Source organism: Epinephelus moara, chromosome 22 (genome assembly GCF_006386435.1).
Source record: "Epinephelus moara isolate mb chromosome 22, YSFRI_EMoa_1.0, whole genome shotgun sequence".
Lineage (NCBI taxonomy): Eukaryota > Metazoa > Chordata > Actinopteri > Perciformes > Serranidae > Epinephelus > Epinephelus moara.
In genome coordinates this window covers 2004330-2026106 of record NC_065527.1, presented here as the reverse complement: position 1 = coordinate 2026106, position 21777 = coordinate 2004330, and the positions used below count along the sequence as shown (strand labels likewise).

Below are 21777 nucleotides of genomic sequence, written 5' to 3'. Positions count from 1 at the left end.
GTGGTCAATCTATGTGAAACTGCACATAGGCATTGAGGATTGGCATAGGTAGAAGGTGACAAAGCTACCAATGGCTATGGACTAGTTTTTCTTAAAAGATACTGTTACTCTATGTTTTTCATTATTTTCGACAAAACCTTAGAAAAGCAACACAGCATTAGTCCGTCTCTCAGTACTTTACAACGTCTCCAACCCGTCGGTGGCACTCAGCTCCAGGTCTGTTTATTCTTGCTGCAGATGTAAACCTTTCCAAGAGTTAGATGAGAACCACTCTGTCTGTTCGTCTTTTCATTGGATCTGTTAAAAATAATGTAGAATATCAGCGTTCATATCTTTCAAATGTTTTTCTTGACTTGTGTCCAGGTTGAAAAGTGTCAGATTCTAAGTGAAGGGAAGCGAAGTCACTCAGCTGTGGATCTCGTACGAACACCTCAGATGAGGAAGAGGGCTCTCATCTTATTCTACATCTGGTAAGTTGAGTGTGTGAGTGTGTGTGTACATGCACGAATGATTTATAGATTTTTTTAAATCAATAACAGATCATATTCTGTATTTCTTCCTCCTTTGTCCATGCCCTCCTGTGCCCCTCAGGTTTGTGAATGTGCTGGTGTATTACGGCCTCTCTCTGGGCGTGTCCAGGTTGGGGACAAACCTCTACCTGACCCAGTTTGTGTTCGGGCTGGTTGAGATCCCAGCTCGTACCCTCGTCCTGCTCGTCCTGCCCTTCAGTCGCCGACTCTCCCAAAGTGGATTCCTGGCTGTTGGAGGTCTCGCCTGTCTGCTCATGCTGGCTGTGCCTGCAGGTGGGACCCACACTGTGTGTTTGTTGTTCTCTGACAAGAATGCGAACTTTCTCCAAATCTTAGAAACATCAGCTTTCATCTCATCCTCAGTGTTGGAGAGGAGTCAGGGTCTTGTAATTTAACTAGTGGTTTAACTACATTTCTCAGTAGCGTGCTGGTAGTTCAACTACAATTATATTTAGTATTCAATTAGTGGCCTGGACTATTATGAGCTTAAATTACTGTATCCTGCTAAAAAAATACTCACAACTCAAACAATCTAATAACCAGTTCTCCTCCTGCCGTCTGTAGATCATCCCAGCGTCCTGACTGCTCTTGCCATGGCGGGGAAGTTTGGTATAACAGCTTCCTTTGCTGTAATCTATGTGTACACTGCTGAGATATTCCCCACGGTGCTTCGGTAAGACCCCGGTCTGCACAGCTTTAAATACTTTTCTCACACACACATCATCCCAAAGTGTATTTTTAATCTGTTGGTTGACTTTTCTCTTCCTGTGTACCTCAGGCAAACAGGGATAGGTGTGTCCTGTATGTTCGCGAGGATGGGCGGTGTGTTAGCTCCCGTTATAAACATGCTCCATAACCACAGCCCCACCACACCTCTGGTCATCTTCGGTATGTCCCCGCTGCTGGGTGCTGTCCTGGCCTTGGCCCTGCCCGAAACTGCCGACAGACCTCTGCCTGACACAGTGGAGGAAGCAGAGAGCTGGGACACCAGGTGCTACGACATGACCTCTGGTGTTACACTGGAGCTTTTATATCACCATGCATTTGATGTGTCTTTGCTACTCAGCCTCTGTGACCCTGAACAGGACTTTAGAATCTCTCCGCCCTGTCAGTTCCCACATGTGAAGACCCAAACGTCTGCTAACAGTTCAGTGTGTACTTTGTATTTTGTCTCCTGCAGGAGCAAGGAGAACCCTGAGATGTCTGAGGATATGAGCCAATCAGCCAGAAGCGCGGAGCGGCAGGAGATGCGTCTAACAAGCCAGGCCTGACTGCATTTTAAAGACTACACACATTCCATGAGTCACGTTAAACAGCCTCAACTGTTTCCTGCAGATACAGAACTTAAAGGTAACGTTGGTATTTTTTAACCTGGATCCTATTTTCACGTGTGTGTGTGTCTAAGTGACCAGTGGAGACAACGGGTTTTGAAACTGGTCCAGTATTGAGTGAGACTGATGCAGGAGGTGGCTGCAAAACAGGCTGTAATGTAACCAGTTGGGGCATTTGTGCACCATCAATTTACGTCCACTAAACGTGCTTGTTTTCGTCACTGACAGGCTCAGACTGTTGTCATAAGTGTCTGACAACAGAAAAACACCTTGTTAAAGAGTAAGATCGTTTTGTTTAACCAGAAACAGCCCCAAAATCACCAACGACCATCCCACCAGGCTCCATTTACATAATAAGTAATTTTAGCGTGTATAGAGGCAGCATGTTTTCACATCTTACCAGGTGAATTAAAGGTTTACTTCAACCAAACCAGAGCTGGTGATTGTTGGAACAGTGGAAAGACAAACCAAAACAGCTTTTGTGAGTCCTATTTTGTGATCTAGACTTTGAATGAAGTGTGTTTTATGATGATAAAATTTGTGTTTATTTAAATGGAGTCTGGTGTGTTTGGTGAAGGCAATTAGACGACAATGGTTTCTCTAAAAACGGAAAAGTCTGTCCTTTGCGTTTTAGAAAACGTCTGCGTTTATATGACAACGTTATTGAAACGATCTCCGTTCACATGGAGCCGCAAAATCAGGTAAGGTAAGGCTGCAGTGCTGGAGGCTGCAGTTTTAGGACCGTTTAGTTTTCCGAGCGGAGGCTGCAACCTGAAGTTTATTTTTATTTTTTTGTTATACCCAAATACTACTTTCTTATTAAATAGTTATAATCAGTGTTGGGCAGTAACACGTAATTTGATTGATGAAGCCCACGTAACTATACATTACCGTTGCCTGTCCTCTCCGCTCCTCTCACCCACACTTGAGCGTCTGTCCAGGGAGGGCTGCGGAGGTCAGGCCGGGCAGGCCGACGCTGTGTATCCCAGAACAGGTGCTCAAGTGTGGGTGAGAGGAACGCAGAGGACCGCAACGAGGTGGAGTTGCCACAGTAGATCTACACTTTGCTGAAGCGTTGATAAATTCAACAAGGTGAGCAGCACAAACAGAGCTCGGCATTGTTGTTGTGATGGTCGACTTTCTCGCGCATGTCTAGTGACTGAAAATTTTCAGAGGAACTGCATATTGCAAGTTTACTTGACAACGGAGGCAGTGCCGTTTCCAAAAAATTGCACTCTGGAACCTGTTTTCAAAACATTGCGTTTTCAGGCACCCAAAACGCAGCTGTCGTGTAAACGATCGGCCAAAACGCAACTTAAGTTTACTGTTTTCAGTTGAAATCGTTGTCGTATAAACGGGACCTTAGAGACTGTTTCTGGTAAAATAAAAAGCTCTATCTCTGTAGGGATCCTTTCCATTATGATAATGACACCAACAATCTGAGCCTGCAAGTGGCAAAACTTTGAGTTGACATAAACTGACAGTGCGCAGTTGCCCCACGTAGACACACTGTAGCCTGTTTCGCTGCTCCTGGCTTCAGCAGTCTCGCTCACCACTGGACCAGTTTACACACAGTTGTCACCTTTAGTCTCTTAGACACACAAACATGGGAAAAATAGATTTCAGTTTGAAAAATACCAAAGTCATGCCTTAACATAACGTCCTCTATGCAAGACATGTCAAGACCTGATTTATAGCTCTATGCATACCAACCTAACTAGCTCGGGCAACTGCACACACACACAAAGCAGTCATTCATACGTGCTGCCAAGGCAAAGTCACAGCAGAGAACAGTCTTCCTTTACAATCTTGTGCATTCCTCAAACATTTACATCTTTGTTCCTATTTTGAGAAGTGGTTTGATGTATGTTACATGTGTGGTTCTGCAGTCGTTTCCTTAACGACTCTGCAGAACCACAGATTGCATGTTTGTGTATATTTATTAGAGGTGGGAACCAGAGGATTCATGATACTATTACTACACCAGTATTGTGATAAAATATACTGTGACTTATTTCCTTTTTTAACTGTAAATTATGTCCTCAAAGGAAAACTTTGTCAACATCTGTTTTTGGTCTGTTCATGTCACTTCAGCAGCAGCAAAATGTTTCTAGTGAACTAAAAACGCAATTGATTATATTATTCTAGTTGGCCACCTAAAGTTTAACTTGTATTCATCATATTAATAATTAATAATTGGCACTGTGGTGATATGATATTACCTCACAAAGATATCACGATACTATGCTGTACTGATTTTTTCCCCCGCTGCTAATATTTATAAATCTACAGACATCAGCTCAGAGCTATAATTTCTAATCCTCTGCTGATTTGAAAGCATCAAATAGGTGGAGAGGAGAAGCAGATATTGTTAGGACTTCATATTTTTCAGGACCAAAGGGTTTCTTACTTTTTGTGGATAATATTTTTGTATAAAAGTACCACGTCTGTTGACTGTTTGCTGAATAGCTTTGTTGTGTCTTAATGCTGTATCGAACAAATAACTGCCTCATTTTCTACAGAAAAATCTAGTTTAGTGAGAATGCCTGCACTAATTAACTTAGTTATGCTTAATGTAGAATTTGTTAGACTAATGAACAGTGGCGTACAAATGTTTGGGCACCAATGGTCAACATTTGATTTACTGTGTAAAGCTAAGCGAGTAAAAGATGAACTGATTTTCAAAAAAAAACCATGAAGTTAAAGATGACACATTTCTTCAATATTTTAAGTAAATATTTTAATTCACTTTTTTGTTTCAATGTTTTATAGTTTGAAAATGACAAAAAATTAAATTGCCTGAAGCAGAAGTTTGGGCACCCTATATGGTCAGTGCTCAGTAGCGCCCCCTTTGGCACTTTTTGTAGCCAGCTCAGAGTCTCTCAGTTCCTGTTTGGAGGATTTCTTCTTGGGCCGTCTTCATGCTCTGCTCTTTGAGCTCTATCCACAGATGTTTAATGATGTTTAGGTCGGGAGACTGTGAGGGGCGTGGCCAAACCTTCAGCTGGCTCCTCTTGAAGTCGTCCATTGTGGATTTGGAGGTGTGTTACGGATCATTGTCCTGTTGTAGAAGCCATCTTTACAGATGCTGTGACGTCTGGACTTAAACTGAATCCATTCTTCCCTCTACCTGTGAAATGTTCCCCGTGCCACTGGCTGCAACACAAGCCCAAAGCATCATCCATCCACCCCCGTGTTGAACAGTTTGTTCTCCAGACATACCTCAAAGTTCTGTTTTACCTTCATCAGTCCACAGGACTTGTTTCCAAAAAGCATCAGGCTTGTTTCGATGTTCCTTTGCAAACTTGAGGCCGAATTTAGCGGCGAGGACACAGGAAAGGTTTTCTTAAATCTTCCTGCAGGTCTTTTGCAGTCAAACAGAGGTTTTGATTTGCCTTTCTAACAATCCTACGAGCAGCTCTCTCACAAAGTTTTCAGCTTGACCTCCACAGTTCCTGTTAACGTCCATTTCTTAATGACATGACCAACTGAGGAAACAGCTCCCAGAAAACACTTTGCTATCTTCTTCTAGTCTTCATCAGGTCTTTTAGTTTTCAGAGTGCTAGGCAGCTGTTTACAGGAGCCCATGGCTGCTGATTGTTGGGACAAGGTTTCAGGAGTCAGTTGAAATAAGCATCACCTGGCCTTTCCTAACGATGACTGAACAAACCAGATTCCTGGTCTGAGGTCATAGTTAAAGTTGTCTGAGAGCTCAAATGTTTTGGGTAGCCCAGACTTTTGCACGGTGCTCCTTTCTTTTTCTTTCACTCCAAACTTGTACAGAACAAAAATAAGTCACTAATCTTGCTGAAAATGTTAAAAAGCATGTTTCGTCTTTGACTTCATGTCTTTTGGAGATCAGTTCATCTTCTAACTTTTCACAGTAAAGTATATTTCCACCAGGGGGGACCAAACTTTTGTACGCCACTGTTATTGAGTTGTAGTTTTGTATGGAAACTTTGGGATGTGACTGTGATCAACATGTGAAATATTTAGTTTCAGCATTGTTTGTTCTCTTTTTATTACATTGAATTATTCTTAGATATTTTATGACTTGCTATGATGACTTGGATCTGTTCAGTATCTTTATGGGCTGTTACTGTGTGTATGAATTTGATACACAAAAAACCTCAAGGCATGCACCAGAAGCGCAGACTGTGCAATTTGCAATGTCACTCAGGTAAAATCTGTTTCTCTTCTTGCAAATATATCAGAGGCCAGTATGTTGTGAATGCTTATGATCGAACATATTATTCTACTGCATGAGTTTAGAGAGCACGCCTGACTGTCTCACAGCCTGTGAGTGTTAGATCAACCAGAGATGTCACTGACGCTAGCAGATAAAAAAAAACTTTACATTTTTTATTGTTTCAAATTTGAATGCAACAAATGACAAAGGTTCAAGTGGAAATGTGTCACAGACTGTACTTTGCACAACTGAAATGATGAAGGCATTGTAGCTGTGAGCCAATAAACTTGTACCATGTTTGAAAGGCGTCTTGTTCTGTGTGCAGCATCTTAATTCAACATTTAACACGTGATTCTCACCGAGCAGCTCAGTCTGACGTGATGATCACACCTCAACACATCCAGCATTAGGTTTCATTCATCCTCAGGCACTCACATAGTGGCTTTAAAGCACAGTAGAGAAAATGGACAAATCTATGCCATTGTAACGTATGTAGCATCAGTGGTGACGCCACAGTTGTTGTCCTTCATGGACATAAGGATGTAGCCGTCATTGCCCCAGTACGTGGACCATGAGTTCTTTATCAGCCAGTATGGCTCCCCGTTCAGGGAGCCGTATCCCACAGCAAGCACAGCGTGGTCCAGATCATCAGTGGTGTTACCTGGAAACACAAGAAGCCAGTTAAAGAGCGAGAAAGACTGTCACTGTCAGAGAGTGTGAGCACCAGTGAGCGTGAGACTCACCACAGGCCGGCTCATAGTAGACACCGTGGCTGTAGAAAACAAATGATCGGTGTGCAGCGTCGATGCTGACAGCCGCAGGCCCGTTTTTAAAGAGCGCCAGCTTGAGGGCGTCTGCGTCTCCTGATGTCACGTTGGTGTAGCTCTGGATCGGTGCGATGAGCTGGGACGCGTTCATGTGGCAAAATCCGTTCTGTTCAGAGACGGAGGAGGAACATGTTAATAAAATACTTCATGTTTGTAATTATACTCAAGTTAATCCAGGAGGAAGGTTTCCATGATTCAGTCTGAGTCAAAATACTGTAAGAATATTGGGATGTGCACCGTTCACCATCTCTGTAATATGAAGACCACATGTGTGAAGGTGTTTCATTTTTTCAGCCGTAATGAAACACCTTCACAGCTTCCCGCCATCCAAAAAGAAAAAGCTTTTAGTCTTCACAGGTTATTCTGCTGCAGCAGTCACAGGCTTCACATCATGGAGTCATCTCACCATTCCCATGTAACCTCCGTAGGTTTCTGTTGTGGCGATGCCTCCATGTTTCATGATCCACTCGTACCCTCTCCACTCCTCCCCTCCGTCACAGCCGTTATTACCGTAACCCCAGGAACAGTCCACCAGCATCTGCTGAGACAGGACCTGCAGGGAGCCCGTCTGAAGGACAAGAGCAAAGTGTCACTCACAGATTAGTAACACGTCCTGCTCTGCATCCATCACTTCCTCTGAAGAACAGCACAATACATCAACAGATGGTGTGAGATAAACAGTGGAGTTTAAAATGAACACTTTTACACCAGCTGTTTTCTACAGGTCAGGCAGACGCCGTGAGGTCACAAAGAAAACACTCTAATTTGTCTCCAGTGGAGCGGCTCTGTTTTTGAACCTGCCTGTGGGGACGGGGTGACACATCCAGCGGGTCACTTCCTGCTGCTGCTGCTGCGCTGCATGCTGGCAGAGGCACAAAGACAAACTGCTGGTGCTTTCTGCAAGTCTGATCACACTGTACGGCCAAACACTGAGACTATTAGTGGAGCACTCGTCCTGTCCCTCTGTGCTCTCATTATATCTGACAGCTGACAAATCACTTCAGTAATCTGACAATCCTGCCAAACATTTTAGGGTTTAATCGTACAATCTGTCTGATTCAACATTTCCTTTCATTAAGTTCAGGACATACGGGAGCGTTCATGAAAATGAGATGGATGCAAGGTCACAGCAACCTGGACCTTTGGCCCTTCACCACTAAAATCTAATCAGTTCATCCTCGAGTAGTAAATCACAATACTCAGCATATCGCAACAGATTTTTTTTTTTTATTGCAGCAAAATGTTTCTTTTGAACTGAAAAAGTAATTGATAATATTATCCTAGTAGGCTACCTAATGTTTAATTTCTATTTGTTGATACTTGGCACTGTGTGATGTATATCACCACACAAAAATATACTATGCTGTGTCAATTTCTTCCCCCATCCCAACCGGTTACCAAAATGTATCAGTGTAACCTCTCTGCAGTTATTGTCCTCAGTAACGGAGGGAGGTAGAACAACCGCAGTAACCGTGGAAAACAATACGCAGTGTTTTCTGTGTTGTTGGTTGTGATCTGCTTGTCTCTGCAACAGCACAGACAAAAACAAAACAAAACACGAGGACAGTTGAAGAGTTGTCCACTTTAAACAGCTTCTGGCCCGAGGCGAGAGACAAACTTAAGATGCTGTGTGAGAGAGAGAGTCCGTGAATCTGGTCACGTCAATGGGGTGCCGTCAAATCCCATAATAAACCATCCAATGTTTGGATCAGGTTGCTTGGCAACAGGGTAAGAAGGAATGCCTTTGAGCTTTTCCCTGCTGAGATGGAGGCAGGCCAGAGCCGACACTCAGTCAGTCTTATTTCTTCACACACAGTCATGTCTGTCTAACGTGAGAGAGAGTGGCACAATGAGAGGTCTTGTGGACTCGCCCCTCCTCTGAAGGGGAGGACGTCTTTTCACTCACAGGGACGCTTCACACAGACAAAAGAGCTGCACCTCAAATATAAGCCCTGTCTCCACCAAACCCTTTCAGTCCAGCACCTTTGGAACCAGCAGTAAGCCTTCAGACATGGTACCTAGACCCTCGGTCTGTTCAGACAGTCCTCTTAAATGTGGGCGGGGTTGTTGTCACTCACTGCTCCGTCCAGCACTCGCTGTATTTCCTCATCAGCGGTGACACAGATGGAAGTCTGCACCTGGTTTATCGTCCACAGAACGAGGCTGCACGCCCACATTTTCAGAACAAAATAGAACAGGCTGCAGTGAGAGTCTCTCTCCATGGGATATTTAAAAATAGCAGCTTTGTGCATTTAGTCCTTCTCAGGCAAGCTCAGGGGTTTAGTGTTGCTGTAGCCCACAGGAAGTGAGGATTAGAATATATGACCTTCACATAATCCGCTCCAAATTAATCTATATTTTTAAAGTCATTACTAAAAGTGTGTGTCATATAAAAACTAAAGTGATGGTCAAAGTTGTCACAGTGAAATTTAAGGTGTGCTGATGGATTCACGTCATCAACTCATGCATTGAGTAACATTACAAGTTAACGTTCCACCTTAAAAGTTGCCGGCAGTCGGCCCAGTGAATGAAGTTATTTTTTTCTCAGACTCCAGCTGCTGTGAGATGCAGCAAAACATCCTTGTGGAAAATCCTCAAGCAGCCCTCTACCTGTCAGCATCTACCTGCACAGAAATTCCCCCAAGCAGCCCTCTACCTGTCAGCATCTACCTGCACAGAAATTCCCCAGACACTATTTGCCTCCCTCTACCAGAATGGGCGGAGCCTTGGATCTATATGCAGCCATGGCTCCCAGGTGACAGTCCATTTTCCCCTGGAAGAACAAAGGAGCAGTTGGGCCAGCCTGATTATTCTGTCCAACTGTTTGAACTGAGAACATGAATTGTGAGTTTCCTTTGATCTAAATGGACGTAGACAATTCTTAAAAGATCATTTGTTGATTCCCAGGTTATAGTTGTCGTGTTTGAAGTTAAATTACCTTTGTTTCTACTGAACTGAACTGTATTGCTCGGTTTAAAAAAAAACAAAAACAAAACCCTGACTTTTTACAACTGAGCTGAAAGTGAAACCTGTTCTCTCTTCAAAGCCAGATTTAAAACTGAGGGTGTTTTTGTGAACATTCATGTGTTTGGGAGGTACTGAGTATACGACTGGATAAATGAGACCTGGATCATACTGCACAAGTTTACAGTTTTTCTGTTAAACCCCAATCAATCAATAAATTAATGTTTTTGTAGGCTGGTTCCCATGTGAGGAAGAACATGTTTCCTTTGTAGCAGACAGCCTGAACACATGAACACAGCAGGCTGCTCCTTATTTTCTGAGCAGAGGAGGATTTGGTGAGTGGGTGTGACAGTGAAGGTGGGGCGTGGTTTAAACAGAGAATAATGGCTGACTGCATACACCTGTGAGGTGTGAGAGGAAGACAAAGCCAGTGTGGAGGAGAGTGGCATGAGAAGAAGAGAGCTGAGCCACACAAAGCATTGTTCTTTGTCTGATTGATCGTCACAAGCTCCTTGAGGATGTTGGAGAATGACAGTGATCATGAAGGTGATTCATTGTGATTGTTGTTGTAGTGGCGTGGAGGATTCAGGAGCTGGAAACTGCTGAGCTGTACTCCAGTGCTGCAGATCATCAAGAGCGGGTTTGATTAATTTATCTACCTTTGTGCTCCTCTGATGTCTGACCCTGGATCTGTTGGAAATGCTGAATTATGTGGTGACTCTTTGAAGCATTCATGCTGAGCTAAAGCTCTCCTCAAACCTGCACTCATTCAACTCACACTCAAACAATAAGCTCTGGTACATCATCTCCATTCCCCTCGCTCGTCTGGCGCCTAACTAATTCAATTAGTAATTAGTAATAATTGCAAAAATAATTTTTGTTCTTTAAGGCCTTAAGTTACGCTACACCTTCACAGATTTAAGGTAACACAGCACGACTGATATATAACTAGTCATTTGTGGGTGAAGTATTCCTTTAACGTTACGTCTTCAGGTCTTAAATATTTCAAAAAGCAAAGCACATCTATGAAAACATGACCAGCTGAACCTTCATGCTGAACATCTGTGGCTTCAAAGAGCATTAGGAAGCAGCCTGTCAGTTAAAGACACTGGAATGTGGCCAGGACTGTGCAGCACACTGCTTTTCACCCCCCTCACCTTTAGGAAGAGAGCGCCCTCTACTGCTCCAGTGGTGGCAAAGCTCCAGCAGGAGCCGCAGATGGCCTGGTCCTTCACCGGAGTCACAGCACCTGTAAGAACACAGCCGGGGTAAAAGCTAGAACGTCCTGCCAGGAAGATGCATCTGTAGTTTTAGATTGTGTATATATACACGTACCGTAAAGCCTCCAGTCAAGTGACTCGGGTACTTTCACCCCTTGGTAAATCTTGGCGGGGAAAGGCAGCCCTCTGTTTGGGGTCTTTCCTCGTTTCCTTCCCCTCATGGCGGCCAGCTCCGACATGGTGCGATCAGACAGAGAGTTGAGAGCCAGAGAGAAGGACAGCCCTGCTCTGTTCTTGGAGTGGACGTACCTGCAGTCACAAGGAAATAGTCATCAGATGTACAGGATAACAGTGCTGGACTGGCATTAAAGGGATAGTTCAGATCATTTTGGGTTGGGTTGAAGCAGCAGTAGACCAGCAGAACAGCTCCTGTGTTCAGTGAGCTACAATTAGTGTTTTTGTCAATGGAGTCTGGTGGCTTCCACGAGTGCAAAGATGGGGAACTGAAGCCGTTAAAAGCTTCCTCATCAGATCAGGCTGTGTGACATTAAGGTAAAGCAGAGGAAATACTCTCAATATAACGTACACTTAAACTGATATTGATTTCTTTTAGTTGCGACTTTTTTAAGTGGCTAAAATACGTTTTGTTGCCAACCCCCTACACAGCAGTGGATTGCTTCAGGGCCGTACACATGCCGCGTTTTTTGTGCCCTCAAATTCATTGTTTTCATTATAGACGCATGGCATGTACTCAAATGCCAGAGCGATGCTGTTGTAGTGTATGCACGATCCCGAGCACCTGTTTATCAGAGCGCAGCAGCTGTGCCTTGAGATAAACTGAGAGAAACTTTTTGAATGCAGCAGCGTGCACCGCCTGTCATGTGACGAGGACCAACCAATCACAGCCAGCAGATATCTTTCCCTTTTTCCGTAAATATCAGTCTGTAAATATGGAGAAGTTCATCATTCTAGTGCAAAGCTGCCAGAGCTTTACATCTGTCCCACGGACAGTCCCATATTTTTGGTCTAATACACACTGGAAGAAGATCAGCTCTGCACTCAGGACTTTTGATAATTAGGCTCTGATATGGTGCTGGTTATGGTCGCTTAGCAACCTCAGACTCAACCTGCAGCCGCGCCTTGAAAGTTGGCACAGAGTGCGCACAAGAGTAGCACCCCAGCACCTGACCTCGCATTTTCCAGGCACTTTAAAACGCAGCATGTGTACGGCCCCTCAACCTCCACCTCAGACTACAGCCTGCTTCTCCAAACTTAGGACGTGCTAACTGTATGTAATATACTGTCTATAGATAAGTTCGCCACACAGACCCACTTTAAAAAAATCTGAACTATCCCTTTAATGCCCAGGTGCTTTAAGAAAAGCTCATACTGGTTATCAGCGTCACAGCTCATGAGTACTTGAAGCTCCTCTCACCTGAGGTTGTGAACAAAAGCGTGCTGCCTTTCCTCGTGTTCTCTTTCGTCGCTGTACTGACGCTGGAACTTGTCCTTGAAGTAGTCGAACATGCGCTGTGAGTGGCCTGATGCTGATGTGTGGATGAGATCTTTCATCGGATTGGCCAACATGTGGTGCTCCACTCCCGGACCAGGAAATGGCCCACAACTCATCCCTGCAGGGGAAAAAAATCAACAAAGCAGACAACTGTTTTTCTCCCCTTTAAATCCTCCTGAGTGAGTCCTGATGTGAGTCTGCAGCTGAGCACAAACCTTCAGGCAGAGAGAAGACTTTGGGGTCCACGTGAGCGCTGAACTCTTTGTAATCCACCAGGTACTTGTCGTAATGTGACCCCAGCAGCGTGTTGTAGCCCATCATCTCATAGTGGAGGGGTACGGCAGGGTCGTCCCTGCTGTCACCACCTCTCTCTGAGTGGGTCACCCACAGTGTGTACGTGTTCTTCTTGTAACCCACAGTGGTGACATTCTGCCAGACTTCACATAGGGAGCCTCCATAGTACTCCATCCTCAGGAACTATGGAGGGGTTAACATCATGACATGTGAGCAGCAGGACAGAGACTGTGAGAGCGTTTTTCCAACACTCAACGCTGATTGTTCTGTTTTTATGGAGCACATTTTTCCCCAGTCCTTAACATCACTCTAGTGTGCAGTGGTACAAGGATGTGGGACTACAGTCAACAGCACAGTGACCTCACTCATTAAGACTATAAAGTCACTCTCTAAGATCTGCATCTGAATTACAGGAATTCACTGGACAGGCTCCATGTCAGGGAGAGCTGAACTAGATTCTGTGAGAGCATTTACACTTAAACTGTCACTCAGGTTCACTCACACTTGCACTTTAATGGATCACACAATACACTGCAACAGCAGAGACAAGTTATTCTTTTTCTGCACTGTAAAATATTCCAGGATGTGACCTGGTGGTCAGCTACATCCTTCAAGACTGTATATCCTGATGAGACTGTTTCAAAAATCAATCTAATAAGTGTGGTATGTTTTTGCACTCACAGACCTGGAAGCCCTGCACGTCAGGCAGCGACGCCTGCGCTGTGACTGCTTCGTCCTTTGTTCCATTGGACTGGAAACACTTCATCACATTCAGCTCCGTCTCTGTGGTCTCTGGAGTGATTTTATAGGCAACGCCCCACTGTGGCTCCGCCCCCAGCTGGTAGGTTGACACCTGGCCTGTTGATGATGAATGTAGTTAAGTTAGGGCCTTTCCCAAACCACTCTTTCTACCCTCTCCCTACCCACTTCCACTCCATGTCTGCCTTCATGTGGAGGGTCCATCACATTAAGTGCCATCTCAATTTAACCAGCAGGGAGTGGAAGTGGGATAGAAAACCTGACAGCGAGCCTGCATTGATGCCGACTTTTTACTGCCCATTTGCAAAGCTGCATCGTGTCTCATGTATTATATTCTCTTCTATCCAGAGAGGCTACTGGTCTGCTGATCCTGGGTCTGCTTTGGCTTTCTGTTCTGAAACTCACAACTAAAGGTAAAGTGTGTAAGATTTAGAGGGATTTGGTGTCGTCTAACGGTGAATTGCAGACTGTAACCAGCTAAAAACTTCTTCCACTGTGATTTCCTTCAGTGTTTATTGTTCAGGAGGTTTTTATTGTCTCCAAAACAAACAAACCAGGTGATATTATCTGGTAAAAACACATAAAAACGCAGTTGCGGGGCGTCGGTGGCCGCAGCGGCCCGGGTTTGACCCCAGCCTGTGGCACTTTGCTGCATGTCACTCCCTCTCTCTCTCTCTCTCTCTCTCTCTCCCTTTCACGCTCGTCTGTCCTATACATTAAAGGCTAAAAATGCCCAAAAAAATATCTTAAAAAAACAAAACAAAAAAACGCAGTTGCATGTTACAAATCAGTGCATCTACAACACTATGGCATCTCGGACACCGGCGGCTCGCCCACAACATGTTGTGTGCTCAGACCTTTTGTCTCATAAGTTAACGTCGACTTTTTCTGATCCAGACGTTCAGGAAGTTTTTATCGTGAGCTACTTGGTACAGTTATCTCATGTGTGAGAATGTCGTCACCTGCTGATGTGGCGAGTAAATGCACCTCACACAGATACTTATTTTTACAGATCCTGCTGCGGTAGGAATCGACAAATTTACGCAAATACACAGGAGGGAAGTCACAAATGTCACATGACCTGCGAACTCACAGTAGGCCATCCCCAAATGTGCTAAACCTGTTTCACGTGTAAACATGGATCCACAAATGCGTAAATATGACTTCATGTGTATTTGCTGTGGTGAAACTCTTAATATTTGTTAAATCTGTCACATTTTTATGTGAAGTTAAATTATGTTTTTATAGAGTAAGTTAGGTGCGTTTGCAAATCATGTTTCATTTTTGTGGATATGACTTTTCACAACACAACTGTAAAGAGACATGTTTATGGATAGTGAAGTATTTGTGGATCATGGCACACATTTGTAGATCATCTTGTGTGGGCTACAAATGATAAAGGCCAATAAAACTTTCCATAGTTTTCATGGGAAGCCAAATTATCTACAAATCTCCTCCTCTCCAAAACAAACAGACGAAGTGATTCAAAACAACGAATAAAGCAGTTTAACGTTTCAAATCAGTGCATCTCTGACGCTGCTCATTGCAGGTGGACTTCTTACTGCAGTGACCGACATGAAAACGCAAATGGAGCCAGTCTAGAGCCAGTGTTTGGTTTGTCCTTTTTGGGCTACTGTACAAACATGGCAGTGCAACATGGTGATCTCCATTAACAAACACCTGCTCCCTATGTGGATATAAACAGCTCATTTTAAGGTGACGAAAACACAACAATCCTTACCTTCAGGTGATTATTATAAACTAAATAAAACATACTTACAAAATTTTATTCTATGTCTGACAATATATCCCATAAATCCTCCACACTGGAGCTTTGAGTATGAACTTTTTGGCTACTTCTATTCCTCAGTAAGTATTTATAACTGGCTCGTTCAGTAACAACAGCCCAGTGTTTGGGCTGTTCTATCCACCTCTGGTAAAGGTGTCACGACTCTGCTTGCTTTGTTTGGTGATGATAAACACAGTTACACACATAGTTACAACACCATGAGATAGACAAAATGTAAACTTGACACGAGGTACAGGTGGGTAGGTTGAAAGTCACAGGAAGGCAAAATTATTCAGAAGTTCCTTCTTCATTCAAGACATTTTACCTCCTCAGGATGGTGAGGACACAAAATACACAGCTCATAAAATTATCTTGTGCCAGGAAGAAAACAGGCTCAGAGTCTGATGAGTGTGAAACATGACCCAACAAGAAAAGTGCTGATTCATTCTTTTTCCACTTCTTTGTTTATGTACTGAGTGCTTATGTTCTGCTCTGGTCACACTGGTCTGACACATCATGTTCTCAGTTTCACATCACTAATCCAGCCGAGCGCCAGGTTTAAGAGGAGCAGACGCGGGTCAAGAGGTTTCTCACCATGGTAGTAGTCTATGCGGCTGGACTTTGCTGCTGCATCCAACCAGGCCTCAAATGGCTCCTTGATCTCAGCGTAGGGCAGAGAGATCACTCCTGAAACAGAGATGAGACAGTTTTGTGATGAGGCTGAATTCTGAGGAAGCAGAGACCTGATGTGTGATATGATGTCGTACTGCTCACCTTTGACATGATAGCTGCTCCCAAAATCTGGAGGAGAAAGAACTGCTTTCCCCTCTGTAGCTGAAAAAGAACATTTCCAGTCGTGTTACTGAACTTATACACCTACTTTTCACACACAGTGTTACTCAGAATATTGATAGCTGTCCTGAACATTTGGTCTGAGAGTGTGTCCTTATCACTTTCAACGCAAACATCAGCAAAAAAATGTGGTGATTCAGTAGCTGTGCTCTTTCACTCTTGTCATGCACGCTGGTTAGTTCCTGCAAAAGGTTTATTTTTAGCAAAAATTGAAATTAGACATGTAGAATAAAGTGGTTTTGGTGGTTTGGTTACGTTTTGTTTCTGATGGAAGCATTTGTCCCACATAATGGGTGAGTTCTGGATCACATACTTCTACTGTTTACTTTTAGTATGTCCTGCAGCTGCCCTTAAAACGTACCTACTGTAGCATGCAGTGTACACACAATCAGGACTTTCTCATAACGTTACACTGTGAACTTTGACCCTCTTGTTTTTAGTGCAGGGCTACCCAGAGCTTTACATCTGTCCCACAGACGATAGGCCTACACACTTATAAACAGCTCCTGGAAGAAGATCAGCTCTGCACTCAGGGTTTCAGGTAAACAGGCAGTATGATGCTTGTTAAGGTTGGTTATCAACGTCAGATGCAACCTGCCGGTGCACTTTTGAAAGTTGGCACAGAAAAGGCACAAGAGTAGCACCCAGCACCTGAGCTCATGTTTAAAGACACAGCATGTGTACAACCTCTAATTTCCAGGGCTGGTACCTGCGGTTATTCCACAGGCTAGTTAATAACATGTCGGGCAGGAAATCCAAAGTGTGGGATCATTTTGAGAAGGTGAAGGACGAACCCAAGGTGATATGTAAACTCATCTTCATTGGTCGACTACAAACATGACGTATCATCTGAAACATGGAAGTAGCTACATGCCCATTAGCCCACAGCGTCATTAACAGGCGGCTCGCTCAGTGTGTGACGTGCACTTGGAGATAAAATATAGGCCTATATTAATGAAGGTTCATTAGTACGGTTTTGTATTTCTCTGTAATGTAGCACAGTGTTAACAATGTTACTGATACTATTCTTTCTCACACCTTCAACTCAAACCACCAAAATATATCATTTAATCATTACATTCATATCAGAAACATGCAGGAGACTAGTCCACTGATGGACCCTGATGAGGACTGTTGGTCCACTGATGGACCCTGATGAGGACTGTTGGTCCACTGATGGACCCTGATGAGAACTGTTGGTCCACGAGGAGAATTGAGTCATAATGCCTCCTCTTTTTGCTCCCTCCCTCTCTCCTTACAAATAACGAACAGTCCCTAGAAAGTGTTGCACAGTGTGTTGTATATACACCGAATTTAAGACGAGTTTCTGAGGTGTCCTCAGGTAACATGAGACACATTTTAAGATGCCTGTAGATATCTTAAAAAGTAAGACAACTTTAAATTGAATGATTTTTGACTGAAGTTTGGCACAACGCTGTCTGAACTCATTAGCACGTAGCTTAGACAAAAGCAGGTATGTTTCCTTTGGTATTTAAATTCATTTATAATAATAATAATAAGATGTATTCGCCACCGCTGTAAAGCACTTAAATCTGAAAGTATATCTTTCGCAACCTGACCGTTACCTATTACGACACGACTCTAATAACACCACTTGCTAGCTGCATTCATAGCCTAGCTAACGTTAGCTAACTGCTAACACAGTGCTGCTAATTAAACGTCTCCTACCTGAGACAGCCCACAGGACAACAGCTGCGATGAACAGACGCATCGTGTGATGGAGACACAACAGATGAAGCACTCACTCTGAACTCTCACTCAAACACATGACTCTGCAGCTTGCCGTCCAAAACACTGACTAAATAACCGACCACCGCAAACACTGACAGCTCTCAGCCAATCACACGGCGGCGCGGAGGAGTGTGGTCCAATCAGATACGAGAGGCGGGGCTTTATCTGCCAGTCATGTGATCTGTGTCATATGACTAAATAGAGGAAGGTTGCACAGAGCAGCTGACAGAGGCTGAGTCAGGTGTGTTTAGGCCTCAGTCCAGTCTGCTGAGAGTGTTAGAGATGTTTTTATTGTTTCTAGATTAGACACTGAACACATCAGCTACACACTGGACTTTAGAAGAAGAAGATAGACTTTATTAATCCTTTATTAATTCAATTTTTCACTCTGTTGTCATACACACACACACACAGAGGCCTGAAATACTCACACATGCAGAAACAGGACCTATACAATTGATGTTTTAGAAAAAGACTTCTGCCTAACGAGACAACAACAAACAGACCGGATCAAGTGAAAGGTAAAGAGACACTTCACACACTTAAAGGGATAGTGCACCCAAAATGTAAATGCAGCCATTATCTACTCACCCATATGCCGAGGGAGGCTCAGGTGAAGTTTTAGAGTCCTCACATCACTTGTGCAGATCCAAGGGGAGAGGAGGTAGCAACACAACTCCACCTAATGGAGGCTGACGGCGCCCCAGATTCAAACGTCCAAAAACACATAATTGAAACCACACGTGAGCGCGGTGCACAGAGAGGCAGTCAGAGCTACAGGCTACAATGAGGCTAAAAACAGAGTTCATATGAAGGACTGGGAAACTAATGCACACTGTGTCATACAATAATAATTTAAAACAATAATAGAAGATAAAAACAAGATCAAAACTACTGTGCTGCTACTAAATGTACATATATATACATATATACATATATATATATATATACATATATAAAATAATATGCAGGATAAAATATAAAATCAAAGTCAGGAGAATAGCAATAATGAAAAGAGAAAAACACAGATAAGACCACTGAATAAAAACAAAAGTAGCAAGAAGACAAATACAGATAAAAAGTAATAAATAGAATAATAATAACACAATATAACTAATTTAGGACACTACATAAAAGCCAGACTGAATTTTTGGAGCATAGTGGCTGAAAGCAGCATCACCAAATGTTTTTGTTCTACTCTGTGGGACAGTTCAAAGAGAGGAGCCAGAGGATCTGAGGGGCCTTCCTGGTTCATAAAATAAAAGCATCTCTGAGATATAGTCTGGTGCAAGCTATGCAGTGCCTTAAAAACGAATAAAAGAACTTTAAAATCAATACGAAAACTAACAGGCAGCCAGTGCAGGGATTTTAAAATAGGCGTAATGTGTGCTCTTCTTGTGGTCTGAGTGAGAACTCGTGCTGCAGAGTTTTGAATCAGTTGCAGCTGATTTATTGGTGGAGAAGGTGAAGTAGTAAGAATAGATGGAGAGCTGGGAATGAGCCTAATTACTATGAATATTATTGAAAACTTGAATGTATGTATTGTTGATCCGTATGACTCATAACTGGACGTGTAACAGATTTGTCTGTAGGCTGCAGCACAACAAAGATGGAAACAGCAGCAAAAGACACAATTAAAAACAGACAAACAAAGACGCAGTTTAATGAGTCAGGACTGTTCCAGATTTCTAACTGAGAATCTTTACTAATGGGTAAAAGATTCTGAAAACATTTCACCATTTATTTATTTAAAGTTTCTGTGGTTTAATAATCAGAGCAAAATCTTTTTTTCTCAAATGTATACTATGAGTTTTTTATTGTCCTTTTTCTGTATTTTTGTCTCAACAGATTATGATGAACATGGACAGAAAACATTTCACTCCTTAAAGTTCGTCAGGTAAGATGAAGCCTGTGTGATTGGGTCGACACCTCAGGTGTGCTGCTACAGGACACACACTCAACCAGCTCTCATCACTGCAGCAGGGCAGACTGTCAGAGAATAAGCTTGTTGGTTTTTTTTGTCTTACTTTTTGTTTTTGTGCTGTTATCACCAGATGTTTCCTTTTTTTCACTCATTCACAAGACAGCAAGTCACTGAGAAAACAAAATTTAACCAAGTCACAGATTTCCAACTGTGCTTTGGAGCATGTGGGTGGAAACAAACATACAAAACCCAGACTTGGCACTAGATGTCAGTGTCTTACAGAACACGGTCAGATTACTGCCCAACACTCCCACTCAGAGTCTGGAGCTGCTCTGGCACAGATATTAAAAATCACATGATACAGTGTCACTGAAAAGCAGCATGATCTCATGAGCATGTGCAGACAGGCAGGAGAGAGAGAAAGATGGAAGATGGAGTTTTACTTTGTAAAGGAACGAGTGCTGCAGTGCACTCTGTCAGGTGGGAGTCTCGGGTCGTTTGCTGAAGACATGAGGTGACACTGCAACAGCTGAGCAGCCACCAGATTAAGATATACTTTATTTTTACATTCTTTTCACTCTGTTGTCATATACACACACAGGTTCAAAATACACACACGTACACAAACAGGACCGATACATGCAGCATTAAAGAAGTCCTGTTAAGCTTGTTTTTAGGGTCATATTTGTAATACTGGGGTCTCCTGGAATAGATTTGGGTGCTTTAATGTTCAAAAAAACACGTTATATTTCTTATACTGCCCATTGCTGCATCACCTCTGTCTGAAGCACTCTGTTTGTGCTCATGTCTCCCCTTAGAGCGAGTATTGGAAATGCCACGACCCTAACCTTCACTGGATTTCACCTCCTGAGGCTTCATGAGCTGCTAAAGACACCGCTGTGGCGAAGATAACAATGGCGTCGGCTCTCCCAAGGCCTGAAACATCTTCACAACAAAGACAGAAACAGGACGTTTTACAGTGGTGAGTTTTTATTTTGTAGCCGTCTTATATTCAGACATGTCAGAGCTGTCCATGGACACGTGTTGTACCGATGTAGTGCTTTTATTTTGAAAGAGACTGTATGCAAACTGTACATTTCCTGTGAAAACAGAAGTGTATTTTGAAAACAGACAATGCATGTAACAGGCTGAAGTTGACACGGCGTCCCAGAACGTCAACAACCAACACACCCAGGGTACCTTGGACGTCATATGTGGACGTGGAAAGTCCATGAGCAATATTTAGATCTATAACCTTAGGTGCTGACAGAGTGTCGCAGACTCATATAAGAACAATCAGTTATGTGTAGCACATGTTTATTGCTTATTTTGTATTAAACAATAACAACAGTAACCACAGAACATTCATAAACAAGAATACAGGAGTATAAATATAGAATATCTGTGCTACAGGATAGTGTTGGAACATTTCTCAAAAACACAACAGACACTCACTCACTCACTCACTCACTCACTCACTCACTCACTCACACATATCCATACATTCACTCACTCATTATTCACACATCCAAATGGAGGACCATTTGGGTTCAGTCTCTGCTTTAGTTTAGTGCTCAGAGTACTGCTCGCACTCCACGTTCCTCCAGAACAGTCTCCACATCCTACATTTCAACTTTACATTTAGGAGGTGCTCAACAATCGAGGCAGAACAACACGTGATCCAACACTTGACAGCTTGTCCCAGTTTTATCCTTGTGGAGAATCAGATCCCAAAAAAGTCCCACTGTTGATGTTGATACAAAACATCTTTTAATAAGCCCCGTTTCCACCGAGCAGTTCAGTTCAGTTCAGTTCAGTTCAGTTCAGTTCAGT

General features: G+C 43.2%; 2 protein-coding genes and 1 long non-coding RNA gene across 4 annotated transcripts in view; 2 read left to right on the top strand and 1 right to left on the bottom strand.

Moving 5' to 3' along the window:
- The window catches only part of si:dkey-166k12.1 (solute carrier family 22 member 6-B), a 14637-nt gene extending 8220 nt beyond the window's left edge, over nucleotides 1–6417 (top strand). The window contains exons 7-11 of the mRNA XM_050035483.1: nucleotides 364–470; nucleotides 592–803; nucleotides 1095–1203; nucleotides 1309–1521; nucleotides 1711–6417. Of these exons, the coding sequence (XP_049891440.1) occupies nucleotides 364–470; nucleotides 592–803; nucleotides 1095–1203; nucleotides 1309–1521; nucleotides 1711–1801 (732 nt within the window). The 3' untranslated portion in view covers nucleotides 1802–6417. The remainder of the gene's footprint in view (nucleotides 1–363; nucleotides 471–591; nucleotides 804–1094; nucleotides 1204–1308; nucleotides 1522–1710) is intronic.
- On the bottom strand, nucleotides 6203–18113 carry LOC126384408 (digestive cysteine proteinase 1-like). 2 transcript variants are annotated; one of them, XM_050035468.1, is made up of 11 exons: nucleotides 17958–18113; nucleotides 16191–16250; nucleotides 16011–16103; nucleotides 13554–13726; nucleotides 12790–13051; nucleotides 12497–12692; nucleotides 11177–11370; nucleotides 10999–11090; nucleotides 7284–7445; nucleotides 6794–6983; nucleotides 6203–6711 (listed from the first exon to the last, which is right to left on the bottom strand). In XM_050035468.1, exons 1-11 carry the CDS (start codon nucleotides 17998–18000, stop codon nucleotides 6524–6526), a joined length of 1653 nt encoding a protein of 550 aa, XP_049891425.1. In that variant the 5' UTR covers nucleotides 18001–18113; the 3' UTR covers nucleotides 6203–6523. The 2 variants fall into 2 exon arrangements, with proteins under 2 accessions (XP_049891425.1, XP_049891427.1); XM_050035470.1 differs by having other exon boundaries at nucleotides 16191–16244; nucleotides 17958–18081.
- Nucleotides 18114–18345: 232 nt separating this feature from the next.
- Nucleotides 18346–21771, top strand: LOC126384517 (uncharacterized). The gene is made up of 3 exons (XR_007569302.1): nucleotides 18346–18541; nucleotides 19869–19917; nucleotides 20763–21771. It is a non-coding gene; the product is annotated as an uncharacterized LOC126384517 (long non-coding RNA).
- Nucleotides 21772–21777: the final 6 nt, after the last annotated feature.